Source organism: Varanus komodoensis, unplaced genomic scaffold (genome assembly GCF_004798865.1).
Source record: "Varanus komodoensis strain SLA01 unplaced genomic scaffold, ASM479886v1 scaffold12, whole genome shotgun sequence".
Taxonomy (NCBI): Eukaryota; Metazoa; Chordata; class Lepidosauria; order Squamata; family Varanidae; genus Varanus; species Varanus komodoensis.
This window is the reverse complement of record NW_025335349.1, coordinates 30,141,092-30,163,810: the sequence shown is the minus strand read 5'-3', so window position 1 is coordinate 30,163,810 and position 22,719 is coordinate 30,141,092. Positions and strand designations below refer to the sequence as shown.

The following is a 22,719-nucleotide window of genomic DNA, read 5'->3' as shown; positions in this document are numbered from 1 at the left end:
TACAGACACTGCGATTCTATTTAAAGTAAGCACCCATAGGAAGTAGAGGTGGGGAACGTGCGCCCCTCACAGGTTGCAGGACTGCAACACCCATCCTCCTTCACTGTTGGCGAAGCTCTGATGGGAGTCCTAGTCAAACGACATCTTTAGGGCCGCATCTGTAAGCATCCCTGGTACACAAAATCGGGTGTCCCTAACAACGGAGCCGGCTCCGCTGAACTGAGTTAATCTGGAGTCTTTTCTTTCCCGGTGCGGGGCATGGGAGCACTTCCGTCGCACCTATGTGGGCATTAAAGGCACTGGGGGCCGAGCTTGGCGAGCTCCCAGCGGGGTGGGTCGCTTCCGGGCCGGCGGGAGAGGCTTTGCTTGCCCAGCGAAGGCTCCTCGGTCGCCCCGCCCCGCCCGGCTCACGTGATTTCCAGGAACTGCACGAGCCGCTAGGGCGCGTTGAGTTTCGCTTTCTCCGTGGGCTCGCGAGCAGCGGCGGGCGCCATTCCGGTCAGTCAATCAGCGATGTCGCAGCTGCTGAGAGCATCCTCCGTTCCGACCCTGGTCGGGCTGGAAGAGGAGTTGACTTGCGCCATCTGCCTCTGCGTCTTCGAGAGCCCGGTCACCACGCCATGCGGGCACAACTTCTGTTTGCCTTGCCTGGAGATGACGTGGGGCGACCTGGAGAAGAATTTTAGTTGCCCCCAGTGCAGGAGCTGCTTCGACAGCCGGCCGGAGCTGAAGAAGAACACGGTGCTGTGCCGGGTGGTGGAGGAGTTCCAGGGCACCCTGGGTGGCCCGCCCAAGAAGGATGAGAAAGCGAAGCAGAGGGCCAGCAGCAGTCCCCCCGCGGTGGCCTGCGATAGTTGCCTGCAGGCGGCTGCGACCAAGACTTGCTTCACCTGCATGGCCTCATTCTGCCAGGAGCACCTGAAACCTCACCTGGAGAGCCCGGCCTTCAAGAGCCACCAGTTGGCTTCGCCTGTGGCGGACCTCCAGCAGCGGAAGTGCCAGGCCCACAGTAAACTGCTGGAGTTCTACTGCAAGGAGCACGGCAGCTGCATCTGCTGCTTCTGCCTGGTCACCCACAAGAAGTGTGTCACCGTCCCCTTGGAAGAGGCCAAGGAAGAGAAGGAGGTGAGAAGGCTCTGCCATGCACATGCATGCCTCTGAAAGGCGCACTCTCGAATCCCAGTATTGCCCAGCCTTTCCTAAGCTTGGGCTTAAGCAATCCCGGCCTGCTTCTGTGTCCCAGAGTCATTAGCACCCACTGGGGAGGTCTTTGGGTTCTGTGCTGGGCCATCCTCCATGTCCTCCGGCTCACTCACCCACAATGATTCCTTTTTTCTTGGCTTTGCCATGCAAGAGGCAATTTCCTGGGGTGGGGGGATATATCTGGATAGAGGAAGGATGGATCCTGCCCTTTCTCATGTGCTGCAACACCATACCCAAAACATCTCGCCTCCCTGCATGACAGCTACACAGAGAAAGTAATTACATGCAGATGAGCAAACGGACCTTGGAGGGAGAGACCTTGCTGCTATATAAATTGCAGCAAGAACAGTCAGAGGCTTTGGGCAACTTTAGATGACAGCAAAACTGTATAATGCTTTCCTAAATAAATGGTGCAATGGCCTGTGCTTTCATGGCCTAAAAACTTGGGTAGATCTTAAATGTTACAAGGAAGGTTGGTCTGTTGGAAAGAGGGCAGGGATTTGTGGGTTAGTTTGCAGAAGAGGAGATTCTGATAGGTGTCGCTTGTTGGTGCAGACAAGAAAAACTGTGCTTGCTGAAACTTAGTATACTGCTATTGAAAATATGGGGGCCCTGTCTTACTTGGCCTTGGGTGCCAGAACCTTTGAGGAGTATGTATCTGACCCCACACAAACAAAATCCAACTCAAAGCAAGCATATCCAGGAGGAAACCCACCTGGGACCCTCTGCAGACCATCGTCACACATTCAGTGAATGCGTGCTGGGGAACTGTAATGAGAAATTCTGACCTTAACATGAGATAGGTTTCAGAAGAGCTTAATATATGCAGCTGTACCTGTATTCTTGGCACAAACCTCAAAAGCCTCTGGCTATGCAAAGATAGTCCTCTTCAATGTACAGTTTGCAGGCGTTAAAATGAATTTATATAGCTTGGGGATAGTGTCTACTGTTGCCCCCACCTCCAGGGCTCCTTGAATGTTTCCTAAGCATGTCTCCCACGGGTTCTCATTCCCTGCATGTAAGGATTTGAAGTGACCCCACATTTTTGAAGAAAAGAATATTATGTGCTGGCAAGGGTGATGCATGCCTTTTAGTGGATGGGAATGGTTGCCCTGTTCTCTGAAGTATACCCTCTTCTGTTCTCCTACAGTCCCAGCTGAAGCAAAGGCTGACTGAACTCTATGCTCTGAACGAGAAGGCTGACCAGTCCTTGAACCAAGTGCGGATGCAGCAGAAACAAATCAGTGTAAGAGAAGATTTTAAAAAGATGATGGCGACAGCTCAGGGGAAAGTGCATTGCTGTAGTGCACGCAGCCTAGGTTGAAGAGGAAACCAAGACAAGGTGTTCCCTGCCCCTCTGTTTGTAGTTCATGTTGTGCCAGCCAGACCCACTGCCAGGTAACACTAGATCATCAAGCCGGAGACCTGCAGAGAGCCCTTCTGAGAGCTCCACTGACCTGTTCTGCAAGGAAGCCTTTCCAGTTGCTTTTTAGGGAGCACAAGCTTCCTGTTGCTCTGGCCGTGGGTTTTTCATGTGCCTGGGCAGCACTAGACACTGGCCCACTGTTAACGGGTTGCCACTCATTCATGACACCAAAGAGTCATATTCTGTGAAGTCTGTTCCAAAACGGCCTGGGACGAGGCATCTGACACAGGAAACTGCCTTGGGCTGAGTCAGATCCTCAAGTCCAGCATTGTGAATGCTGATTGGCAGGGGCTGACCACAGTTTCAGGTAAGATCCTGCCCTGCAGAAGAATTGGGAGGTACCAGGGGTTGAAGCAGCGACCTTTGGTATGCAAAGCACATGCCATACCACTGAGCTACAGCCCCTCCCTCTTCTGTGCCACAAGCTGGTCCATTCTGCCACCTGAAGGCGGCAAAGACCTTTTAATTTGATCTGGTCAGAATGACTTGTAGGTGATGCTTTATCTGTTCTTTTCTTTTAACTGTCTTTTGTTGTTTGGAGTATGTGTGTATGTTGTTTAGTCGCAAAGTCGTGTCCAGCTCTTCATGACCCCATAGACAGCATTCCTCCAGGTTCTCCTGTCCTCCACCATCTGCTGGAGTCCACCCAGCCCCACACCCTCTCCCCCAGTGACCCCATCCAGCCACCTCTGCCATCCCCTTCTCCTTTTGCCGTCAGTTGTTCCCAGCGTCAGAGTCTTTTTCAGTGAGTCCTTCTCATTAGGTGGCCAAAGTATTTGAGCTTCAGCTTCAGTATCTGTCCTCCGAAAGAGCAGTCAGGAGTATGTGTGTAGCAGTCTTTATTTCCATGTGTCTGCTCCTTTGATGTGAGCTGTCTTAGATGTCACACGGAAGGGTGTCATAAAAATTTTTGGTTGGACACTTAATCTGACACAAGCTGATGTGGATGAGTTTCCATATAGTAGAACATTTATGATGGATAAAAGTTGAAGTTGTTCAATTTCTCAGTTCCATATTTCTTAAATAAAATGAAAAGAGCTTTCCGAATGCCCACAGTTACTCCCAGTTAATGAATTCCTTTAATGACTTCACATTCCAGGATGTCTGGCTCGAGGTCAGTGACCACCCCATCGTGGTTATCAGGGACATTAAGCTCTTTCTTGTATAGTTCCTCTGTGTAATCTTGCCACCTCTTTTTAATTTCCTCTGCCTCTGTTAGGTCCCTGCCATATTGGTCCTTTATCATGCCCATCTTTGAGTTCTGCTTACACAGTGGAAATTGCCACTGGCTCCATTTGGTGCAGTGTTTGTTTAGAGAGTAAATGGTTCTCGCATAAGCTGTTTAACTTTGCTTTTTTAGGTTTCTCAAGAGAAAAAATTAAGAGGAAAAAAAAAAGAAAAAATTAAGAGAGATAAAAAGAGAAAAATACCTAAGGAATTGAAAACATACAGTGCAAAACAGCTAAAAACAACTGAAAGTAGCAAAGGCTTCATGACAACCAAAGGAGCAATCCTCAGAGGCTATAGAAAGTCTTGGAAAACCCCCTCCAAGGTCCAAGACAGTGCTCCAGTCTCACAGTATAGAATTGGCGAGCCATCCCCAGACTCTGCCTCCTCACAGCCAAGAACCACACCAGCTCCTTCTCTGAGGCTCTCAGTACAACCTTGAAGAAGGAAAGGAGCCCTCTGGTGGGTGGTGAGGAGAAGACATTGGAGAGGCTGGGCCATAAATTATTCTGAATTCCTTCCCTGCCCCTCTGAAGTGCCCTTGCTGTGTGGGTTGAAAAGCCTATCTTGTAAAAGTACAGGAAATTAGAAACCGGGAGGAGGTAACCGCCGCTGTTGCTCCTTTTGCTCTGCCGACTGCAGCCCAGGAGAGCATTGGCACCTTGGAGGCCCCCATGTGCCAGAGGTGCAGGCCATAGGATAGTGTGCTAAATCTAAGCGCTAGGCAAAGAGGAATGTCTTAACGGGTGCCTAAAATATGACAATGCTGGTGCCTGGCAGACCCCATTGGGGAGAGCATTCCCTATTCCACTTGGTTCATATGGGTTATTTGATGCAATATATTTCATGCAGTGTGACTGAAACAAAGCTTGGGCCATTCCAACAGAGGACATTTCCTTTGTGCCATGTGCCTTTTAATAACCACTTTAAAATAATGTTTCAACTGAAAGTAGATGTGAGCAATTAATCTGGAAAAAAATAAACTGAACTTCATCACCAGCTGTCTGTGTGGGACATAACATCGACCTGTAATGCCAGGGGTTGACTGCAATAGTAATAGTTGATTTGTTGCACCTGGCATTTTCTGTTATCCACTGAAAATTATGACTCACAAAAATGATGAAATATCAAGTCTTTCTATTAAAATCAGGTGTGCAACAAAATGTTGTGGTATGTTTGCACCCAGTAAGAGGAATGCTCCTTTCTAGGACATACACCATTCTGGAATAGGAACCTTGTAGTTCTGTTTAGGCTTAATAGGCAGACTCTAGAATTTCAGGTTCAGAGTAAAAGGGAAAGGATCCCTTTCACAGGCCTTTGCTTACCATACTGTGAAGTAATACGTTCAGAAGTAGGCTGCACGCTTTGAACCTAACCATTTTATTCCTATATAGTAGGTTGTTCATGAGCTGCTGGTTCTGGGGACTGGGAACGTGGAAAAATGTCTCTTTCCTTTCCTCATGAAATGACCCTGTGTAATGTGCATGTTCCCCCTCTCTAAGCACCCCCTGGTGATTTCTTACAACTTGTCAGCGGGTTCTGCGCTCCAGTTACAACTTTTCTCTGCACAGCCCCTTCAAGTTTTCTTTTCTCTTACTTCGTAGCTGACTTCTCAACATTTTGTATATCCTGAAGCCTGCAGATTAGCCCTATTCTATTTTTAAAACTTTTTTTCATTTTTAAATTTACCTAGAAAGCTTTCCTACCTTATTTTTGGGTGATCTCTTTCAGCTTTAATTTGAGAGTCACTTGACCCTCTGAGTTCTCTCTCTCTCTCTGTGTGTGAAGTACTGTGAATTGTGAAATTATTATTTCTGCCTCTATAAAACCCCTGAAGCATTTTGGATCTTATGAAAAAAAGCAGTTCAGAAAGCACTACTTGGAATTCATCTGAAACTCATTTTTATGCTCTCATTGTATAAAATTGCCCTCCATTGACTTCAGTACTGAGAAACTAGAGTAGCCCTTTGGGCTGGTTACCCAGATAACATTTTTGAAGGTTTCCAAATGGTTCTTGCCTCTTCAGGACACAGCTAGACGGAAGCTGGACTTGCTGAAGTCAGAATTCCTGGAAATGATTGCTTTAATTGAAGAAGAAGAAAAAGAATCTGTCAAGAAGGTCTTAGCAGAAGAGAAGAGAGTCCGAGATAAATATGATTTTGTATATAAAGTCCTTGGTAAGAAAAAAAATGAAATTCAAGGGGAAAGAGACCAAATCGAAATGGCCTTGACTGAAGTTGATGATATCGCATTTTTAAAGGTAATTCTCAGTTTGTTAAATTTCTGAGCAGGGCAGTTAAAGCGTTTCTCAACAGTTCCTTCTTTAGGGAAGTTGTTCCCTCTTTTTAAAATCAAGTCATTTCAGACCAGGAAGAAAGGCTAGAAATAGCTTTGGCTATCCAGTGTTGCTTCTTTTGTGGACAAAAAGATAATTATTCTCTGTTTGAATTGACAAGGAGAGCCAATTGGCACATTAGTGGGCTCACGTTGGAGTGATGTTCTCCGTTCTTCCCACCTCTCAGAAAAACCTCCTCAAGCTTGTTATTCATGGCATACATGATTCTGTGTAAAGATCATTCACTTTTCCTACACTGGGAAACAGTGCTTGGAAGTGAGGTCACAACAGCCATTTCAGAGCTCATCTTCTGAAAGAGGGAAGATGTGGTCTTTGCATGTGACAGTGTGTATCAGTCTTCATGAACTTTTCCTCTGGATGGGTATAAGTTCATCTATGGAAAATGTCATATGTAAAATGGCTCAGGTAGGCTGATCCTAAGCCTCTCGCTCAGAACGTCCAAGTTTGTCTGTTTAGGATCTCAGCCTTTGCTTGGCTTTCCTGGGGTCTGCGTAGAGCTCCACTTAGCTGAGGAAGGGTCTGGCTGGCCCTGAATGCCGCCTTTGCTTCCATAGTGGCAGGACAGTGGCATTCTGTGGCTGACAAACGAGAGATGGCTGGGCCCCTCTACTGGAGTGCAATGTAATGTGTGAAGCGGCCCTGCCCGCCAGGTGGGAGGTGGTTGCAGCCCTTGCTATGGAGCCTTTGAATCCTCACGAATCTTCCATTTTATTTCAGAAGTCAGCAAAACTGCGGCAGTTACCCTTCAAAGACGTATTCATTCCCAAAATAGATTTGGATCAAAAGTTGATACATGCCATTTATCAAAAGGCCTTTGGCCTCAAGGAAAGTGTGAAACAGTTTTTGACTCATCCTAAAGACAAGAATACAGAAGGTGCTTATTCTTCCCCCATCTCCTACTGGCATGTGTCATGTGTTAAAGTTTTAAAGACTACATTTGGTGGAAATTACAGGAATGGGTGTTCACAGGTTTAGGGTTTGTGCAACTATTGCTTGTAAAAGGAACCTGGTTTTTTGAGTTATAGAGGTGTCACAAAGTATTATTGTGAAAGTTGGGGCCAGCACATTGAGCTGGAACGTGTGAATCCTGGCTAGTAGATGACTCAGGGAGAGGGGATCTTGGTAGGAAGCTTTTGGTAAAGTGATAACACCAAGTCTCAGTCTTCCATCTATAATGTGGGCATATCAATGGTATGTGCACTCTGGTAATGAGGATGCCATTGCATGATATCTCAATATCATTTAGAATACAGAACTGGGGTGGGAAAATAACTTGAAGCCGCACATGCAGATGATGAGTCCCACCTGTTGGGAAAAATCTTATTTTCTTATGGTCTAGACTACAGCTTTATTCAGTATAGCACCTTTTCTCACAGGACAGCAAACATATGCTTTATTTAATTTGGACTTAATTTGGAGAACAGCATGAAGCAAAGATCAGATATTCGTTATATACAGAAATCCATTACTTGATTGGGTTGGTTCTAAAGTTGCATGGAGCAGATCTCTGTGAACTGGATGTCCTTGCCTCTGAACAGCATGGAAGGAGGAATTGTGGGAATGCTGTTCCTTTGCCTCCTTCCTCCTGCAAGGAGCCTTTCCTTGATGCTGGTGTCCTCCGCAAACAGAAGAAACTCTTCCATTTGTGGAGGATGGGATAGTCTCTATCCAACCGATTATGTTTATAATATCGCCATTCCACATCATCACCCAAACATACAAATCTGTTTTTTTTTTCAAGTGCCATAGGTCATTTGTTCTTTCATCTGTACATTCGTCCTTTCTTCTGTCCCTCGCCTCCCTTCTCCTTCCATGTTTCATAAATTGTAGAACTGCTGTCTTTTGATTCATAGGCAGCAGAATGCATAGTGTTTCATGTCTACAAGGGGAAGGTAAGTGTGGTAGGGAAACCTAGTGATTACAGTTCCAAACTTCTAAATTCAGCAGTCCTTGATGGCTTCCACTGACCTAAGTCAGTTTTAGTTTATGTTGAATTAAGACCATGCTGATAAAATCCAACTGTATACAAAAAGCAGATCCATAAATGCCATCATGGCATTTTGCCCTCCTCCCCATGTAATAATAGCTAAAATTAATGTCATTTATGTTGATACATGCCATATATTCTCCTTTCAGGAAGTACACAGTCAAACTTCAAACCACAGACCAATTTCTTGCAACCAGGAAAGAAAAAAAATGAATCAAGTGAGTAAATAAAAACTTCCACAACTGCCTAATCCTGCCTATTCTCAGAGGTTAAAAGAAGTCAGGCCTGGTTTGTATTTGGATGGGAGACTTGAGTCCTGACTTGAGCAGAGGGTAGGACCCGATGGCCTTCTAGGCCTCTTCCAGCTGTATGATTCTGTTCTGTTCTTGACAGCTGAATTCCTTTAATGACAGCAAATACGTTTGTTTCCAACTTGCTTAAACTGAGGCTGGCCATGGTTTGATAGAAGCATAGTGGTTTTGTAGTGTGAATGTGTGTTTCTTTAGTCATGCTGTCATTGGTCACATAGCTTTAACAGGTTTTTAAATGCTACAGAACTCTGCAAACCTGGATTTTGACCAGGTTTTTGACCAGAAATGTGCACATAACAGGAAATAATTTCTTCATAGCTTTTGGGAAGTGCATAGAAGATGGTATCTGTCTCCAATTATCTATCTTTTGGACTTTGGTCCTCACAATGAATGAATGTTAGGTTTACTGGGAATGGTATATGCTTGGAGAAAAGCACACTTTACAATCAGATGCAAGGTTAAAAAGTGGTTAATGGAATGCCAGCCTGCAGTAATTGCAAGTCATACTGGAAAAACGGTTTTGGAGTGATCTAAGTAGAGGGACAGAGAAAAGGGTTTCTACAGAAAAGATGTGGATATGGAGACTAGGTCCGCTTGTCCCAAATCAGAACTGGAAGAAGAGGCAGGGTCAGAATTCTTAGCTGAATAGCCAAGGCCAGCAGATCCAGAGATAAACCAAGAAGCTGGTAAGAACCAAACCCTGTCAAGTTTTGTGGGAAACTGTTTAACAGGCAAAGCTCGTTTGCGGAGGACTTAGCATTGTTGGTCTGTTTCTACAGCATTGGATCAAATGATTGCTGACTTTTGGGCCAGAAGCACTATGAACTACCCTGAAGGTAGAGCCAACCCCTTTTGGACACCACTTTGCATCATTAAAGGCATTTCCCTAATGGCCAGTGTTCCAACTTTGCTTGTGTCTTTGGTTACTGATTTCTCCAATACTTCTCTTTTGTATCCTAAAGCCACCCCAGTTGGTCTGTTTTAACTTAACAAAGAGTTTAATTAGAAACCTTTTTGTCCTGATTTGCTTGGAAGGGTAGCTTGGTAGAAGACCTGCCCATGAGATAGACATTTTTGGCATCTTACACTGCAAGGCACTCGGTATTGCACTACTCAGTGTGTATTTATTTGGTGATTGGTTAGTCGAACTATCTCATGACATCTAATAATTTTTAAATTGTTTTCTTAACATAAATACAATACAGAAAAAGAAGGATAGATGGATATATAAAAAGTAAAATACAATTGCCAAAGATTTTTGAACAAGTATAACCAATACATTCAAGCCCACAAATTTCAAAGAGACCAGAAATGTCTTTCTTTCTGTCTTTCAATATTCTATAGAAATTCAGAAAAAGGAGAATTATTGTTCTGCATACTGACAAATTTTCCAATCACTTCAAATTGATTATAAATCATCAACAACTTTTTAAAAAGTATGATAGAATTTTGATTTGTCATTAAATTCTTCATTTGATCTTGTTTACATAATTAGTTACTCTTGCCATCACTGCATACTCTGCTAACTTATTTTTCCAGTCTTCAGTTGTTGGGCATTCTGGTGTTTTCCATTTAAAAGCAATTAAAATTCTTGCTGCAGTTGTCATGCATTTAAATAACTGGCATATTCTTTGAAAAAGTCTCTGGCATTATGTTCTTAAGACTCATAGGAAACTTAGTTTTAAAAGTATTTTGTATTTCTGCATGTATCAATTTCCAGAATCTTTGACTTGTTTCAGGAGTCCACCACATGTGGTAGAAAGTCCCATCCACTCTGTTACATTTCCAGCATTTTCCATTGTAGTTCTTATCTATTTTTCCTATATCTTTTGGAGTAATATACCATTGAGAAATCATCTTATACGAATTTTCTCTTAGTGCTTGGCTGGTTGTGAATTTAATGGCTTTCTTCCATAAAGTTTCCCATTGATGAGGTGATACTTCTTCTCCGAGATTTTGCTTCCAAACTGTCATACATTTCTTGTCTTGCTGATTTTATTTATTTATTTGGAACATCTATATGCCAGTCCATTCGCAAAAAGCCTCAGGACGGCTTCCAAAACTTTTTTCAGTGTCATGCTGAAGTAACTGCTTATAAAGCCTTCCTAATAAATGATCATTTTGTTGTATAATCAACTTTTCAAGATCTATCAAATTTCTTACAATACCTTTCCCTGATTGTATTTCCCCTTTCAGTCTTGAAACCAATTGGTGGTAAACAAACCATTGTATATTTTTTTTCCTTCATCTTTTAGTTGTTGCTGAGATTTGACTCCTCCTCGTTGGCTGATCATATTCCCATAGGTTATGAAATCATCATTTTTCCTGGAGTATTTTCCACACACTTCTACCAGGGACATCAGAGAATAGATGGGAGGACTAATTCCCTTTTTCATGGAATACCAATTTTTTTTTATCAGGCCATCTCTTAATGCATGGTTATTATTTGATATCAAGGCCTTTTTAACTCTTTGACCCATAAAAAGTTGAGTATCCCATGTTCAGGATCTGGCATCAAATAGTTAATGGTGCCTCTTGTCTAGAATAGACCTTTACGAGACGAGAGTTCAGTCAGTGGCTATTGACTATGAAACTTAAATGGCACCTTCCACATTCAGATGGGCTGTGCCAAGTGATGCCACCATTTGTGTACTGAGTGGGGAGGATGAATAAATACAACTGCTCCCCCATCCTGATATTCAACTTCCAGCATTCCTAACCATCAGCCATGCTGGTTGGAGTTGATGGGAATACAATTGTGCCCAAAACATCCGGGTAACTGCAGGCTGGGAGAGGCTCTTCCAGAAGCAGCAAGGGCTGTGCATTGTACTTTGCATATTCATTTGCCGAATCTCACTTTGTATGCTCTCTCTCCTTTCCCCAAAGGGGCTGCAAAGGGAGATGATCAGCCACCAGATTCATCACAGGAGAAAGCCACGGAAGAGGCGACTGCTTCTGGTGCTCCAGAATCCAGTGAGTGTGGAGAGCTGATTGAAGTGATAAATAAATACCAGTTCTGTTTCTCTCATGGAGTAGTTGAGATAAAAGAAAGCAGGGGAATTCCCAGCAGATTGGCTTCATTTGCTTGGAGTAGTCCTGCAGGGGAGGTGGTAGGAAGGATCCAGCAGGGGAAGATCGTGCAAGGGCTAAACAGCCAAAAAGTGGGGGGGAGTTTAACCCTCACACAGCCTGACTTATGTGGCAGGCACAACAAGCCCAGTAATGCCAAAAATACTCAGATAGGCCATGGGCATGTACTACAGCCCACCATGGTTCATGGTGAACTGTTTGATCATCAGAATGGGCCCACTTGAGTTTGCTCTTTAGCTTCTGTAAGAATTTCTTCTGAGAAAAGTACAGCTCATTTGATCTTTGAAAGGGTAAATTTCTTACCTTTGGACAAAAATTTGTATTTGCCCTTGTGTCTCCCCTCCAACTCCACCCCAGTTCCCTTAAAAATTCAAGGAACATGAATCTGTAATATATGGTCCATACCTTATACCAGTCATGGCGAACCTATGGCACGCGTGCCACAAGGGGCATGCAGAACCCTCTCAGTTGGCACGCGAGCCAAGTCACCCCAGCATCGCCCCAGCAGCCAAGCATCAGATAACAGCCCACATAGGGGCCATGCGCATGCTTGGAAAGGAATAGTGGCTCCAGGCAATGTCGTCACAAACCCTGACTCATTAGCCGTGACTTGTCCAGGCTTTCGCATGGCCGGTCAGTGCGCTGTCAAGAATATATGTATGTGTGTGTGTGTGTATTGCTTGGCCTGGCTGTGAGTTGTTTTTTTCTAAACTAAAACCTCAGTTTTCAGGTTTTGTACAGTGTTGGCACTTTGCGATAAATAAGTGGGTTTTAGGTTGCAGTTGGGGCACTCGGTCTCTAAATGGTTCGCCATCACTGTCTTATACTGTCTAAGGTCAGCTTGCTCCTGGTTTGACTGCGAAATGGTCCCCAGCTTTGAGTAAACCTAGCTGGAAATCATAAAGTGCTCTCATTCAGGCAGCCCATCCTGTTTTCCATGTAGACCAAGCAGGAGCTGCCCCGATAGGTTACCATTGCAGACGGACAGTGCAGGGACTCTCACCTCTTTGCAGCTCTCCAACTTCTATTTTGCTCTGATCCACAGGCATCGGTTGTGAGACGTTTAATTCACTTGCACAGCTGAAAAGATGAGATTAGTTTCAGCCTTACTTTGGTCACATAGCCAGACCATGGTCCTGATCCTAGGTGTGGTTCCATGTATGATAGAATAAGCCAGTGCTATTTTTTCTGCTCCCGCTTGGCTTTCTCCTGGGTGGTGGCAGTGGAGGAGTTTTCTTGCCTTCCCTAAAGGCAGAGGGATGAGTCTCCAATCATCGCTTAGTGCTAGAGGTGCGGGTGTGCTGTGTCAGGCTCCGTTTCTCTCTCCTCTAGGCACTGCCAGTCAGTATTGCATTTGATACTTTAGTGGCCTGACTTAGTTTGAGGCTTTGTTGCTTTTATGTACTGTTCGACAGCCATACATAACCAAAAAAAGCCTTGCCGTGTTTTTAGTTGTCAAGCAAAAGGATTTCAAGGCCCATCCTCTTTGTCAGAGCCAAGAAAATACCTCCAAAAGGGTTTTGTTACTGGTGAGGGCTCCATCATCAGCCATTATAAGTGTCAATCCTTCATGCAGGGTAATCATGAGCATGTGCAGAGTGCATTTTCTTTCCCACAGAGTGTGTGCAACCCAGCCATATAAATCTAGGGTGTGGTGCAAAGAATCCCCACACCAATGGGTTTTCGTATGTTGCCTTTCAGATACCAACCCTGCTGCACCTGGTTGTCCAAAGGCACTTTGTTACTTAGAGCTGTTCTTTCAGCCCCAATAAATAAGGCTCAGTCAATCCTGTTTCCAGTTAGCCTCTCAGTATGAGTCATTGATGCCATGTTCTTTGCGTATGCTGAGGAGGCAATTAGGAAAAATAATCATCTTGTTCCCCAGTAACTTGATCTTTCCTTTCCTTTTCAGAGGCAAGAAGGCGACCTGCTAAACGGTGTAAGTAGCAATTCTCCCCTTGTGCCACCCATATATTACTCCATTTTAAAATTGGAGAACAGGTGGCCTGTGTTTAGAGCCTAGTTTCTGAGCACTTCAGAAGGAAGTTCAGCAAAATATACTTCTTTGTCCATAATGTGTATAGGATAACAGAATTGGTTCAGGAATGGTTTGGTTTGTGATTTGAGCCCCAGGTAGGTGTTATACTCCCTCACACAATGCAGAGTAATGTGAAGTGGATGGGAAGATATTCTAGCTATCTGTGTTTTAGGAGAAGCATCTGCAGTGGGTAACATCCTAGAGTTCTGATTGCTCAGGATTCTAAATCTCATGAGGAGCCTATGTTAGCACACCTGTCTCTGCTGCAGACCGCTTCCCTCCAACATGGGTGGGCACTGGGGCCACAAGAGAGTGGGTGGAGTTAGCTGATGCATCCCTACACTTTCTGCCTGCAAAGTTAATTGTGTAAGGAGATGAAAGAACCAGAGTGTGGCAGAGTGGTTGGGACTCAGGAGATCTGGGTTCTAGTCCCCATTCCACCATGAAGCTGACTGGGTGACATTAGCTCAGTCACTGATTCTCAGACTGACCTACCCCACAGGATTGTTGTGTGGATAAAAGGGAGAGGAGGAAGAGGAGGAGCATGTAAGCTGCCCTGGGTTCCTTGCAGGACAAAAGAGGGGTATAAATGTAATAAATAAATATGAATCTCTAATGTGCAGTGGAGTCCTTAGTCAAGATCTATTGACCCCCTCTTCTCCTCTGTAATACGGAGCTAACAGTGGCCTACATTGAAATCTCCTTGCAGAAATGAATGAAAAAAAAAACACTGAGAATGTTGTACAGTGAAAGTGCAGTATAAAGGTTACATGATAGATGCAAAGTGAAAGCTTTAGCAAAGACATTGTGCCGTTCCAGATACCTGCTACTTACCTCACCCCAACCTTTCATCCAACATTAGGAACACAGGTCATAATAAAGCATGTAGCAGGAATAAATTCTGAAGGCAACAGTCCATTTCCATTTGGTTGTGCCACAAATCAAATGTAAACCAGAGGTTTACAATTACTGAGCAGCACATTCATTCATAGGGTTACCATAAATTGAGAGGTCTTGATTGCATGTAGCAGCAACTACACAAAGCCACCAGAGGGAGCCCTGGGGCCTGATTGTGATCAGGTGAAGCAAAGATGGGTGCCTGGAGATGGGTGGATTTCTCATTATAAATACATGTTAGCAACCAATTATGCCACCTCCCTTGGGGCTAGGATTCATTTATTTATTCATTTATTTATATAAGTTCACAGAGTTGCTTGGATTGTAAAAATAAAATTCAAAAACACAAACTCATCACTTCAGCTCAGGCCTCCATTCACCTTCCTTGTAGGCTTCATGCAGCCATCCTGTTGGTGACCTGTAGCTCTTGGAACACCAGGAGGTTCTGGGAGATGGATAAAGGGGAAAACCTGTCTTACCACTTCCGCTGCTTAGGTTGCAGCAGCAGCAGGGGAGGGCGTTCCCTGCAAATGCGAGTGAGCATGAAGCCCAGGGAAAAGAAAATGTGTCTGTAAAGGGCCAGGACATTCCTCTGCTGGGCAGATGGGACTTGGTGGCTTCTGGCTCTGAAGATAGGCCAGATCAAAGTTTCTTTCTCCAGGAATGACGGTACAACTACAGGGAAAGTAAGCCCTGTTGAAATCAACCCAATGGACACAGTTGGGGTTAGGCTGCAAGATGCAGTAGTAGACCTACTGTGAGCCGCCCCGAGGCTTCGGCGAATGGGGCGGCATAGAAGTCCCCTAAATAAATAAACAAACTATATCAAATTATTCAGGAAATAGGGCTATCCTGCTTGACGTAAAAACTGGTTAGTTCTTTTAAAACACAATTACATTTTCCTCTCTTCATCCCTTAACTACAGCACAAAGTCCCAACCAGAGAGGAAGAAGCTCCAGCAGGACTCAGTTAACAACCCTTGAAAGCTTTTTAGCAAAGTCAAGAGAGGAACTTTTGGAATGTAAGTGAGTGACACGCTTCAGCCTGAACTTTATGAATCCAGTTCCAAGCATTTTGTTCCTCCCTCCCTGCTTTCTGTCCCATTCTACTTGCTTGGGAACCAAGCCAATGTAACACCAATTATTTAAAAAGGGGTGGTGTAGGCAAGTAGGAAAGTAAAGGCTTAAGGTTTGTTATATGTGAATTGGTAGATAAGAGTAATCTTATCAAACCTTTGGAAGAACAAGTCTTGCTAAAGAACAACTAATGTTGTTGCCTGCAAAGGTAAGGCCTGCCTCACATAACTTTTGCAAGTTTGTTTGTTTGTTTGTATTTAAGAAACATTTTTGGGCAGGGAAACTAAAGAGAAAGCCCCTAGTTTCACCCTAATTCCTCGGGCGAGTTGTAGTTGTTATATGGTCTTCAGCATCTTTTTTCAGGGCTTTTCTCCAGGAAGCTAGGATTTATGCCACCGTTGCTTAGAGTCAGATGATGTTGTTTGTGACAAATTGGTTTATGTCTGAGTTCCCTATTAGCATCATATAACCCAGAGCAAAATCATTCCATTGTCTTCCCTCCTCCCTTCCTCCCACTTTTTATTTTTGCTCTCTAAGCATGTGTCTTCTGAGTTTCCAGTGATATTTTTTCTTTATAGTTGCTTCACAATTCACTCTGGATTACAAAACTGCCCATCAGAAAGTGCTCTTATCAGAGAGGAACACCAAAGTATCTGTGGCAGATACCCCCCAGAACTACCAGTACCACCCCCAGCGCTTCAGCTACTGTTCCCAAGTGGTGGCTTTCCAGTGTTTCAAGAGGGGCATTCATTACTGGGAGGTGGAAGTGGAGAACAACTCTTTCTCTGGAGTCGGGGTCTGTTACGGGAGCATGGCAAGGCATGGGGTGGAAAGCCGCCTGGGGCGCAATGACTGCTCGTGGTGCATTGAGTGGTGCAATGGCAACCTCTCGGCCTGGCACAAGGATGTTGGAAAGAACCTGCCCCCCACCAAGGTGAAGAAGATTGGTGTCCTGTTGCACTACGAAGGCGGCTTTCTGATTTTCTTCGGCATCAGTACAAAAACCACCCTGCTCTACAAATTCCAAGCGCAGTTCACAGAGGCACTCTATCCTGCATTCTGGGTGTTCTCCAGCAAAGCGGCCATCTCGATCTGCCAACTGAAATGACGGGCTGGGCATGTCAGCACTTGCAGACTCACCCAAGCAAACCCATGCCAATACCCCCCCTTCTCCCCACACCCCAAGTTAGAAGCCAGTTTTGTGTGTAGCTTTCTTGTTGATTTCAAAATGAAGTTTCCTACTTGGATGCTCTTCACTTGCTTTGCAGGGCTGTTAGTGAGACCAAGAGTCTCTTGCCCAAGCCTCATTGAAATGTGCTTTGGGCAAGCAGCCCGTGCAGAACTTGGTGGACTGCAGTCATTGGGCAGGCTGAACTCTTCGCTTTCCCCAAGTCACTCTGCAGAAGTGGGAAGCAAGTGCATCTCTGTGCAGGAGGCTTCTTTGCTTCTTCTCCAGTGGATGCCTCAACATGCAGCCAGAAGTGCAGAGCACAAAGAGTATGGTGCTTTCTGTGCCCTTGTTGCTGCCGCTTCTGTGCAGATGACTCAGTTCAGAATTCTTCGCATCCGTGGTGTGGATATGGGCAAAGGGACCGAAGCCTCACAGTCCCACTTCCACTTTCTCTCTTGTAGTGATCAGCCTTCTAAGTAGGTTTTTAAGAACTTGTTTTGATGGTTGTGCCAGGAACTACAAGGGACTTGGGTTCTGATAAATGAGAACAGGCCTGGAGCTATGTAGAAGGTGGGAGGACTTTTCTTCTCTTGTATCAAACACTGCTGATGCTACTTTTGAAAAGCAGGGAAGGTACTACTTTGATAAAACTGCAAGTGGGAGGAAGGGCCCTTCTGAGAAGGTGGAACATTGAATTGTGGGGTTTCTTCTTGCTTTCAGTGTTCAAAAGGGCCCCTTCCTCTTCTTTCCTTCCAATGTTTTGAAGGCATCTTATTCTTCGTATGTGAAGATGTTGGGAAGTCCCTCTTGTGCCACTTGATAAGCCCCTCTTAGCCTGATTCAGTTATCAAAGCAATGCAGGCATAAGGAGCTGAAGCTGTAGAGGGCTTTCAGCAATACTCTGCCGGCAGAGACAGGAATGTCAGAAGGGGGATTGTCAGGCTGTGGTTGTGCTTCTCAGACCAGCCTTTGGTGGAAGTGGGGGAGATGACCCCCCCAATTATCTCAACTAATCCATTTTAAACACCTATGTGTGAGTGATTGCGTGACACAAAAAGTTCTCCTCTTGGTCTTTCAGTCTTTGCTGCAAGGGTTTGCCTCTTGGGAGGAAGGTTGGGGGGGTTGTTCAGAATGCTTCAGGCTAGGCTTGTAGCGTGAATCTTCCACTGGCCACCGTTGGGAGGAGTCCCTTATCCCTTTCGCTTGTCATACGTAGCCCTTCAGGTGCATTCATTGACAGTGTTTGTCTGTGGAGCAAATGCTCAAAGGATCACTTGTGTGATTTCAAGAAGGGTGAACAACCAGTGTATCAAATGTAATCACAAATCTTCCCACCTGCCATTTCAAACATATTCTATGAACTGTCTGTTTTTTCCTTTTTAAAAGCAGACAGTAAGTGGGAAAGAACCTGAGAAAGCTGGAGGACTTGGTCTCTTGGACAACCTATTTAGCCTTCCTGTGGCTTTGATGGTTCTTCAGAAGTTGATATATCCTGGTTCTAGCTGTTGTGCATCCTGGCCACCAAAGACAACTTAGTTGTTCCTCGTTTACCAGAAAAGAGTGACAAACTAGAGACCCTGCTAAGGGGTCTTAAGACCTTGTTTACTTCACACCAATGGTAACAAGAACTGTCTTTTCCTGGTACTGGAAAATACAGAATTGGAAAGAAGCTTGATCCAAATATTGTGGCTTAAGAAGTCCCACATTTTAGGAAGCACACATGCTATCAGGTGTAGAGAAGTACCTATATTCTGGCTGAAGTTAAATGAACTGAGGGAGTGTCAGTGCTTTCAGTATGAACCCAGATCTGTGGAGCAAGTTTGAGATGAACACAAAGTATGATTCCCACAAGCTGGCTCTTGTTTTTAAAGTAAGAAGTCATAAGTTTCTTGCTATAGTTATAGAGTCCAGTCAGAGAACACTGTTGGGAAGAAATGAAGGAGAAATGGGACAGCTAAAAACAGCAAGCTGTGGTGTTGACAGGAAGCAAAAGAACACTAAACCACTACTGGGGCCTTGGTTGGTCTCAGCAGAAAGAATGATTGGGATAAAGGTCTAATGTAGCCTCTTGCAATATACTGAAGCTCCGTAGTCTATGGGAACTCTAGGTGATATTTCTTCCACAATTAAGCCTTTGCACACTTGATCTGGGATGTGAGTACTTCTCATTTTATGAAGAAAGCTGTAGTTCTATTTCCTCACAAGGACTACTAGGAGGTCACTAGTAATGCTTTTGGGACTATGTTCCCCCAAATGAAGTTTTGTCTCTTACTTTAGGCTTTCTCATTACAAATGATAGTTGGGATTTTGATGCACTTTTCCATGTGCTTAAAAGAAATCCCACAAGATGGAAGGCACCTGGATCTAGTTTTCCTTACTCACATTTTGTGTGATCTGGGATATGTTCACTATGGTGACTTAACTAGTTTCTGTATTTCTTTGTGCTGGGGATATGATCACAACTGAAGTCTTTTCCAGATAATGAAGTCTTATGGCGATACTGGAATAGTTCTAAGGATTTTGAAATATCTTTGTGATTCACAGGGAATTCTGTGTTTATAGAGATCACTACTTTTACCTTAACAGAGTTTAGTCTTTAGCCTGGCATGATATTGTCCATTGGCTAAATATTGATCTTTTTGATTATTAATAGAAAGTTAGCCTGTTCTTACACTGTGGTTTACTCAGCTAAGAGTAGCTGAGCCTTACTTCTCAGCCTCACTTCTCAGCCAAGAGTAGCATTGCTGTAATCTCATGGCAAGATGGCTGGTGGCATAATACTGATGCATCTGTTGAGCTGGAGTTACGCATATTATACACCTTGCTGGCTTCAGGGTAAGGGGGTGAAGCCTCATGCTTTGCCTTTGAAACCAGTGGTTTCTTGGCTCAGTGAGGCCTGCTGTGTAATCTAGTTTTTTATGTGGAACCCTTCTCTGAGAAGCAATGCTTTCCTGATGGCTGCATTTGCATGGGATACATACTAAACTATTATGATGACCTAGCATGTAGATTAACATTTTCTGCCAAACCCTTTCAGCATAGGAAATGAAAGCCATCTGGGTTATAAGCACAGCTGTGAGGAAATGGTTTCAGCACACATGGGTGCTTATATCGAAACAGCAGAAAACAGAAATTCAAGCTGCTTCTCTGTAGAATCTTGCAAAATTATGTAATCAAAACATGTAGTGAAAGTTTCTGCTTCTTATGATGAGTAACATTGATCTGTGGGTTGCTTTAAGAAGTAGAGATTAAAAATAAATGTTGTCTCTTAAACACTGTTGTTAAGCTCCTAACCTTGCTTTTTCGGTTTGTAATCTGCCTGTTGCCATCTTGGACAGTCTCAATTGTAAAGCTGTGATATATCCAAGATTACCTAGCCTGTTCTTGTAGTGGATCAGACTTGTTACATGACAATTCAATAAATTTTGATTGTGATCATTTGCCATGGAGTTACATTTGCTGGGGACAGAGGTAAGCTTGTTGCTTCTGCGTGGAGCAGGGCTACAGGACTGAAATGGGTGACATGTTAATTCCTAAATAGGTTTACTTAGGGAAAAAGGTTAATTGAACCTTAGGGTGGGGCTTTCATCAAAATGAAAGTTTTGAGGTAGAGCAGGAACTAAGGCTACAATTGGAGAGTACTTAATTGGGAACAAATCTCATGAACTCAGTGAGAGTTACCTATGGATAAAGCATGCCAGGCATTGCCGTGTACAACTCAATGGTGAAACAGGAATCCTTTTGTTCAAGGCTCTTCAGTGCCATTACCTTGCCAGGATCTGGCATGGATGTCATCCTTGGGAAGCATGGTCTGAGCTTATGTGATGCTTCCCTTGGGCAGGGTCTTGCCATGTTTTTTTGGAGCTAACAATAGGTTTGACTGTCCTGATTTCAACACTGCCCATTAGTTTTTATGCAGAGGATTATCTTTTTAAGCTAAGCTTCATCTGGTTATCTCAGTTTTGAGCTGCAGGTAGAACAAGTGCTCCTGTTGAAAGCAGATAGTCCAGTGAGACTTGGCTGGAAACCACTCACTTTGGAGTCCATTTTTTAGGACTTTACACTACATTTGGGAAGAACGCTCGGCCTTAGAAATAGCATCGCTCCCCCACCCCAGTTGCTTCCGTTCCTGCCCTGGCTGTCTTTCACCTCCTCTGTCTTCAATTGAGTGGCTGCGACTTCTCAAATAATCAATATGTCAGTTAAAAACTTGTCACGGTGTGGTCATTGTACGGTTCCCATTCAAAGTCCATGTCATTTAGACTTTCATTGGCAGCTATTTTGTCCCATTAAAAAGTTCAAGACAGCAATTTGTGAATCCTGCTCAGCCAAGTAGAACTGTGAAAAAAGGAGTTATTTTAAAAGTCAATTAATTGTGGTCTATTGGAGCCCTCCCCATTCACTTTTTCAGGCCTCATCACCGGCCGCATCTGTCAGGCCTCTGTTTCCCAGGCTGCTATCAGAGGCTGTTACATTGTAAATAATGGGTTTATTCAGGCCCCTTATTGGACTTTGTGTGGTAGACACATTTGTATATCATTTTACGGTGTAACAATTCCATTTACATAAAATATAGGCAATTATGTGAGCAAGCTCCAAAAGCTGTGGGAGGGAGGGAGGATTCTCGATTAAAATAATAAAAGCTAATTGAAAAGAAGGAGATAATTTAGGAGAAAATGCCAGCACGGTTCCAAATGATTCAAGATAATTCACGAAGAGACCCTGTGTATGCACACATACAAGAACCTCAAAAAAGAAGCTAGCCAAAATATCCTGAAAGGATTTTGCTTCAAATAATACCACACTTATATTATACAGTGCTTTTCTTCCTCTATTAATACAGTTTTAGCTTCAAAAATAAAGATCACTATAATTTACCTTCTATTAAAAGCTAGATGGAGTATTAAAAATTCAGCAATTTTAATATGATTGGGTTACCCTTATTTTACTTAATACCTTGTAATTCTGCTTTGATGAGCTGCAGCCTAAGCGCTCAGTATCGGTTCATTAAAATGTTTAAACATTGTCACAATGTTGGCTTCCTATGCCATTTTGCATGTGAAGAGTTTTTGTTTTAAGCTGGTGCCTCTTGTCGCATTTTTCAAGTGCCTCAGCCTTGGTGCTTTGTTTGCACAAGCACTTGTGCAAAGGAAATATTCAGCAGACCTCCCTAGCACTAGCTGCATTTTACTATTGCTGGTTCTACCACTGTGAAGTGTCTAATTTATCTCCCTCCCTCATTTTACTTTGTGATGTGACTTTTCTTCATATAGGGCGTGGGAGAAGCATGCATAAAGCTGGTGCCAAGCTAATTTGTGTGCTAGATGAGAGACGCTGATGCAGACAGCAGTCTCTTTCCTGTGCTGTGCATACATGACACTTTGAACTCATGGGCACCTAGTGCATTCCCGCTCTGTCTTGCAGATACTTGCAGAGAATAAATGCTGTGTGGAGTGAATCCAAGAGGTGCTTCATGTGTTGATGGCTTTGCCTCTATCATTACACCGGGGATTCAGAGAATTTTCTGTAACACATGAAGACTGTTTCCATCTGATCGTGTATACACTTGGTGCTAGATTGGCACCCTTGGCCTCAGGAAGTTCCCATAATGGCTTTAGCCTGTTCTCTCATACTGTTCAAGTAATGCCAAAAAACAGTGAGCTGGATCTAGATTTAGTAATACATAGAAAAGTCCTGCTGAATCCCATGTGAGCTAAGTCATGACTAACCCAGTATGCTTAACCCATGATAGTAACAGAATGCTGCCCAGGGCAGCTCTTGAGATCAGTATTATTGGGAACTTCCCAAGGCTCCCACCTCATCAAGGGCCCCCGTGCCAGTGCTGGAGGCATCCTGGGGCTTCTCCTCCTGCCTCCAGGAATGGATTAAAGGAAAGCAGCTTCCACTGCCTAATTTACGATGCTGTTTACTCCATGC

General features: G+C 44.0%; 1 protein-coding gene across 2 annotated transcripts; it reads left to right on the top strand.

Annotated features, from left to right (window-relative positions):
* Window positions 1-450: 450 nt before the first annotated feature.
* LOC123019285 (E3 ubiquitin/ISG15 ligase TRIM25-like) lies at window positions 451-20,222 on the top strand. Of its 2 annotated transcripts, XM_044422069.1 has the most exons (10): window positions 451-1,125; window positions 2,354-2,449; window positions 5,883-6,116; window positions 6,930-7,086; window positions 8,349-8,417; window positions 9,290-9,346; window positions 11,397-11,483; window positions 13,513-13,539; window positions 15,461-15,556; window positions 16,190-20,222. In XM_044422069.1, the coding sequence occupies exons 1-10, from the start codon at window positions 514-516 to the stop codon at window positions 16,717-16,719; spliced, it is 1,965 nt and encodes a 654-aa protein (XP_044278004.1). In that variant the 5' UTR covers window positions 451-513; the 3' UTR covers window positions 16,720-20,222. The 2 variants fall into 2 exon arrangements, with proteins under 2 accessions (XP_044278004.1, XP_044278005.1); XM_044422070.1 differs by lacking the exon at window positions 9,290-9,346 and having other exon boundaries at window positions 453-1,125.
* Window positions 20,223-22,719: the final 2,497 nt, after the last annotated feature.